The sequence below is a fragment of the Xyrauchen texanus genome, chromosome 1 (genome assembly GCF_025860055.1).
Source record: "Xyrauchen texanus isolate HMW12.3.18 chromosome 1, RBS_HiC_50CHRs, whole genome shotgun sequence".
Taxonomy (NCBI): domain Eukaryota; kingdom Metazoa; phylum Chordata; class Actinopteri; order Cypriniformes; family Catostomidae; genus Xyrauchen; species Xyrauchen texanus.
This window is the reverse complement of record NC_068276.1, coordinates 31261570-31268233: the sequence shown is the minus strand read 5'-3', so window position 1 is coordinate 31268233 and position 6664 is coordinate 31261570. Positions and strand designations below refer to the sequence as shown.

General features: G+C 35.1%; 1 protein-coding gene across 1 annotated transcript; it reads left to right on the top strand.

Moving 5' to 3' along the window:
* Window positions 1–239: 239 nt before the first annotated feature.
* LOC127649103 (mucin-15-like) lies at window positions 240–5740 on the top strand. Its single transcript, XM_052134037.1, has 4 exons — window positions 240–366; window positions 2227–3036; window positions 4003–4179; window positions 4540–5740. Exons 2-4 carry the CDS (start codon window positions 2238–2240, stop codon window positions 4659–4661), a joined length of 1098 nt encoding a protein of 365 aa, XP_051989997.1. The 5' UTR covers window positions 240–366; window positions 2227–2237; the 3' UTR covers window positions 4662–5740.
* Window positions 5741–6664: the final 924 nt, after the last annotated feature.

Genomic DNA, 6664 nt, shown 5'->3' with positions numbered 1-6664 from the left:
TCCTCCCTTTTAGGAACATTACCTATTCAAAGAGCTCAAAAGCCCTCTCAGTTTAAAACTCACCTCCAGGACCTGTTTAAATTGAGAAGGTGTGTATGACTGACGCACGAAGGGAGTCTGACATTCGGTTTCAGCCCTAGTTCTAGATGACGCACATGCATTGTTGTTTGCATCAACAAAGTTTGATGCAGAGGTGTGGTTTGCAGGTGCAAATTCAGGTAAGACCAGTTCCCGGATAACCACAAGCAAGACAGGTCCCTCCCCTTTCCTCTAGTCTCTGAAAGCACATTCTCTGAACTCTCAAACGATTCTACTTGAAACTGCCTCGATCATCTCACCTGTGCCCAACCGACAGAACTCAGGTAGGTTTAAAAATGTCACCTTTAATACATAGAAACCTGATGCAAAACACGTACTATTTTGTAGCCGATCTGGTATTGTTGTAAAATGGGAAACAGGGGTTAGATGTCAGTGGTGTAACTGAAGGCTATTTAAGCCTCATCCGACAAAGTAATTTGACATAACAGAAATAATAAATCACCTTTGGAACAAGCGGCACACAATGCCTATTAAACGATAATATGAAAATTAGGAAAAACTTTAGATACATTAGGGTCAGTTTTTCTTGATGCTCTGGTGAATTGCTTAAAGTAACCAATTATTAAATTCCTCAAATCTTGGGAAACATTTAGCTTAACCACAGAAACATCAAACTTGCCAAACACATTTCTTCTCATTATGTTCACTGTTCCTTTCTGACTTTATTTTCATCTTTCACTCTACTACATCATACCATGACGTAAACCATGCCACATAGTCTGTGCTTGGTAACCTGTTCTGGCACATTGTAGGATTATTTATAAAACATTTGACTCTAAGACATTTTAAGGTGAAAGAGAGCACTATATGGTGTAATTATACATTTCTAATACAATAGTGATTGTGTATTTAGATATCTTTGTCAAAAAATTATAATTTGTTTTCCTATTCATTCCCCCCAGACATCATCAGAATTCTGCATGTAAACATATAGAATAAGAACAAATGACAATATAGATTTACCCATAAATAACCCATATAATTAAAGCAAACAAATACAGTTTATCTATAACTATATCAATAAATACTTCATTTGTATTATATCTAGATAAGAAAAAAACAACACTTCGCTAGCAATTAGCATCTATTTTAAAGGTCATGCCAGAATACTGGGACATGTCCTTTAAACATCACATTATTCACATTATTACACTACACTACATTTCTGTAACATTATCACACTGTATAATTTTAGCTTTGTTGGTGTATTACAATAGGGGTTAATAGGAAACAAACTGGCAAAACAGGAATAGCTGTGAATTGACAATGAGTTGGAAATGTTTACTCAAATAGTCATTTGTGGATTGCAATCCAAATATATCAAAATATTATATAGTTGTCAATTAATGACATTATCATTATATTCTTTGTCTATGTCTCTCATGTCCAAAGCACAGAATACAGAATATTGTATGCTCAATGACGAGGTTGAATGGTGTACATTACCCTTGCATGAAGAGGGCTTAGATACACTTCAGTGAAAAGAACTCATGGGAGTGAAACAAAAGTTGCTGAAGATAAATTCTCTAGAACAGACTTTCATTCTGTAGAGAAGGCACATCTTATGGTCAGCAGTTTATGCTTCCCCAAACATTGATTAATATGTGAGCATTCTTCGATTGATGTCAAGATTTTACACTATTATTGTTTAAGAGTCCTGACAGCAGCATGGCTATTCTTAAACTATCAGCTGAATCAGTGCGATCATATACTGTAGCTTTTTGCAACAATGTCTATGTAATACAACTTTTGTCACTTTTGAAGTCCCTATGAACTGGCTTGACCAGCACATTTTCTTAGTAGGTGGTATTAGAGGATTTGAGTATTAGAGTATCAGAGCATGTTATTAGACAAAATGAGTGAGCACTGAATGTGTTATCAGCTAAAAGTACATTTTGCCAATGTTTCGTAGTAGCCTGCCCTAGACTACATATGGCCTGAAAGATTTCAGACCAGAACTAAACGCCACAAACTCTTAACTTCTTACTTTAACTTTCAGCAAAATGGTTTTGTTCTTACTTTGGCTGTCTGTGTTAAGAGTTTTGTCCAGAATGTGACCACTGGATCTCCTGTGATATAAGCACATTCCCTCTATACACATATAACATGACTTATTTTGGCAGGTAGAGGAGCCAGACATGAAGTGGCCACTGGGCATCACACTCACATTCCTGCTGATCGTTCAGAACTTCCAACAAGTATCCACCCAGATACCTGATGAGTTGGAAAAAAGTAATGGGACAATACTTGAGCGTGACAATGGAAAAGAGCCATCTGATGAGGAAACAACTGCTGTACCAATTGAAGGAAGTGAGGGTGACCCACAAAGCAATGCGTATACACAGGCCAATCCAACGACGAGCGGACTATCAAATGGCTTACATTTGTATAATGAAAGTGAAAAACTGGAACTGAATTCCTCAAAGATTGAACAGATCCCCGAAGCAACACAAGGGCTGCCTGTTAACGGCACAGAGGAAGTTAGTTCTTTCGGCCCTCTTGTAACAATAACACCACCTCTTATGATCCCTCTTAATTCAAGTATCGAAATCTCAGATACATCGGCAGAATCCAATGAAACACAGACCGAGTGGTCAGCCTCAAATACCCCCACACCAGAGCCTGAGCAGACAAGTCAAACTACTCCTAAAAACACATATACTAGCTCAAAACCAGACCCTACCACAGCACAGAGCAGTCCTGACGAACCGGGTTCTGGATATTTGCCCTCAGAGGTAGAACCTGCCAATGGCACTACAAAGAGTCCGACCTCCACAACAAAAGATATGATGTACAGAACTACTGTGACGCCATCTGAACCACCCGTTTACACAACAACAAAGCCAGTGATTCCACCAGCCGTTCCAGAGGAGGTCACAACTGCCGCCCCAGACAACCAGACTGGACCTTTTGACTCCAGGGGGAATTCTGAAAGAGGTTCGATAAATATTTTTTACATTGGTAAAGTAGAGAATACTTTCATTAAATCATAAACAATATGTTTAGTTAGAATAAAAGCCAATAATTTCACCATGAAAGTGGAAGAATAATGCACCCTTCAATCTGAGACACTGTTTTGACTTTTCAAAAGCATTATATCACGCTGCGTTTCCATTTAGTTACGATCGTTACACAGCTCACATAACTTTTCATTTCATCCCTTAAGCTAAGCAAACCCACATTCTCATCTTCTCTATTCAATCATATTTGCCACTGTTCTTGTGTGTTGGATTGGGTTTCGAGCTTTGTTTGTCCTCTGCTCTGTGCCATAGTGTCTAGTTATTAACACCTCAACTTCCCTCACAATAAAAGTGGTGTTCTCCCAGCAGATATTGGGAGGGGCTCCTTTCGTGGTCAGGTGTGACAGAAAACCTTACATAGCTGGGAAGCAATTCCCACAATCTTTTTTTTTTTTATTAATTTTTTTAGTAAATGTATTTCCAATGAATCTGTCCAAAATTATACAAGAACTCCAAACTGACATGAAGAGTGGTTACATGTACTGTACATATGCAGATTTACTTTTATATATTCAGATTATATGTACCTTTTTCTGCTTGGACTGTTTGGATTATATTCATGTTTATAAATAAGCAATTTAACAATTTTAACCAAGAGTCACTTCTAATGCTGTTGGATTGATTTAATTCATGACAAAAATATAAGGAGGAACTCACTAAGATCGAGTTCCATAGTTTCAAAGAAAAATTACTGCTCTGATTTAAATGTTCACTTTTAAATTCAGAAAACAACTAGATTAACCAGAAGAATATTCTTTCTTGTGCTGTTTTTCTCAGACTTTTCAGATCTCTACTCGTTAATTTGGTGGACTATTTTAGATTTAATGGTATCTTTAGTTTGTTGCAATCGTTGTTTAAATAAACATAAAATATGTCTTTACAGGTTTATCCTCAGATGTTACAGAGCAAAAGGAAAAGAAGGGACAGGGATTGGCTATCATCCTGGGCATTGGGCTTTTTGTGGGGGTCATTGCCTTGGCAGCATTTATCGTCATAAATCAAAGGAACAAAAGAGACTTCTCTCACAGAAAACTAGTGGAGGAGATGTCACCTGATCCAGGTAATACAAAACTGTCCTTTGTTATTATCTTCAATTCTGTTACTGAATTACATCGCTTTAAACCAAGGGTGGGGAACCCTGCTCCTGGAGGGCCACTGTCCTGCAGAGTTTAGCTCCAACCCTAATCAGACAAACCTGAGGAAACTAATCATGGTTTCGATAACTTGAAAAATTTAAGGGCAGGTGTGTTTGATTAGGGTTGGAGCAAATCTGTGCGTACAGTGGTCCTCCAGGAGCAGGGTTCCCCACCCCTGCTTTAAACCATGATCCATTTGAATGCAGGTGAGGGCTTCTACTGTACATGAAGAATACATTTTCCACTAATATGCTCTTATTTATTTTTTGCATTTTTTTTCATAGTTCTCAGGCTGGACAACATTGAGCCACTGGACTTGAAGTTTGATGGATTTGGTTACCACAATCCAGGACTAGAAGGGGACAACATCCAGATGACCAACTTTCCACATGGACATTCAAACTAAGAAGATATCTGAAATGCCAAAGACACTTTATTTAATATTGCACCCATGTTAAAATTGTAATGAAGATAGATGTAATGAAGAAAATATTGTCATTTTTCAAGTGATTTGCCAAATACATTATTAAGGCAATTTTAAACAAATAATTAATCAAAACTTTTTTTTATTCTAGTTTTGTTTAATTTTTCAGTCTTTAGACTGCCTGAAGAAACCAAAAACTGAAGAATAATAATTTGAGGTACTGTAGGATCTACGCTTCTCTCTAAATGCTGTTTTGCTCCTGAAGGTCAACAAAATAGTTCACTTGACATAAATACATTTTGTAGCATGTCAAAACCACACTTAACTTTTGAATGCCAAAGTATCCAAGGTGATATGATATGATGACCACCATGAAGACACAGCTCCTCTATGCACATTTACTGTGTTTTTATTTAAGTACAATTGAGTTACATGACACAGGCCTACTACATTTCTTATAGATCACCTACAATTTTTTAAGAATATATAAATTCTAAAAACTTTGTTTGTAATCTGAAAATGTACTGTAAAACAAAAATAGAGAATCAATAATATGAAAATCAATTTTAAGATATAAATTCAAATAAATTGTAAAAAATGATCAAATAAGATCTCAGTGTTTGTGTAAGTATCTCATATTTTAAAGGAATGTTCAAGCTTCAATACAAGTTAAGCTTGTTAACAGCATAATGTTGATCACCAAAAATGATTTTGACTCATCCCTCAATTATTTAAAGGAATGTTTCCTGTTTAATACAAGTTAAGCTCAATCGAAAGCATTTGAAGCATAATGTTGATTACCACAAAAATATATTCTGACTTGTCCCTCCTTTTCTTAAATAAAAGAAATAAAAAGAAGCAAAAATCTGTGTCACGCACTTACAATGGATGTGAATGGGGCCAATTTGTTAACATTAAAATACTCCCTGTTTCAAAAGTATAGCCACAAGACATAAATAATATTTACGTTAACATGACTTTAGTTTGTTAAAATCACTTTCTAACCTTTTCTGTGTAAAGTTATAGTCGGTTGCCATGACAACAAAACTGTCTAATCCCTAAAATGACCTTAAAAACAACTATTGACACACGTTTTAACAGAAGAAATAATTTAAGTGCTTTAATAAAATTATAAGCTCCTGCCTTTAAACCTTCCAAAAATTGTCCCATTCACTTCTATTGTAAGTGCCTCATTGTAACAGAGGTTTATTTATTTATTTATTTTTATTAAGAAAAGGAAAGAAAATTCAAAACAAATTTTTGTGGTAATCAAAATTATGCCACAAATTGACCTTAACTTGTATTGAACCCAAAATATTCCTTAGAAAAAGAAAAATAAACAAACAAACAAAAAAAAAAATAAATAAATAAAAAATAAATATATATATATATATATATATATATATATATATATATATGCAGTTACATTAAGTATAAAAAAATATATATATATATATATATATATATATATATATATATATATATATACTGCATATGCAGTTACACTAAGACATTGGAAGTGAATGTGGCCAGTCCATAAACGCACACACACACACACACACACACACACACACACACACACACACACACACACACATATATGCGGTATATATATATAAATATATATACACACACACTACCAGCAATGAAATCAGCAATGTTTCAAAAGAACAGGCAGAATCAAATCAAATCACTTTATTGACACACAACCATATACACAAGTTAACAGTGGGTGAAAGTCTTGTGTGCAGTTCTGAGTAACATAGCGGTCATGACAGTGACGAGACATATACCAATTACAATAAACAACATATTTACACAACACAAGAAGATGCAAACATTGTGTTAGTATGATTTTAGAGTGATAAAATAAGGGATTTATCAGTGGTACATGTTTGCCAGATTACTGGTGTCATGACAAACAAAGGTGTAATATTTTATATGAATTTGCACAGATAAGGTTACTAAGCAATTTTATAACACTA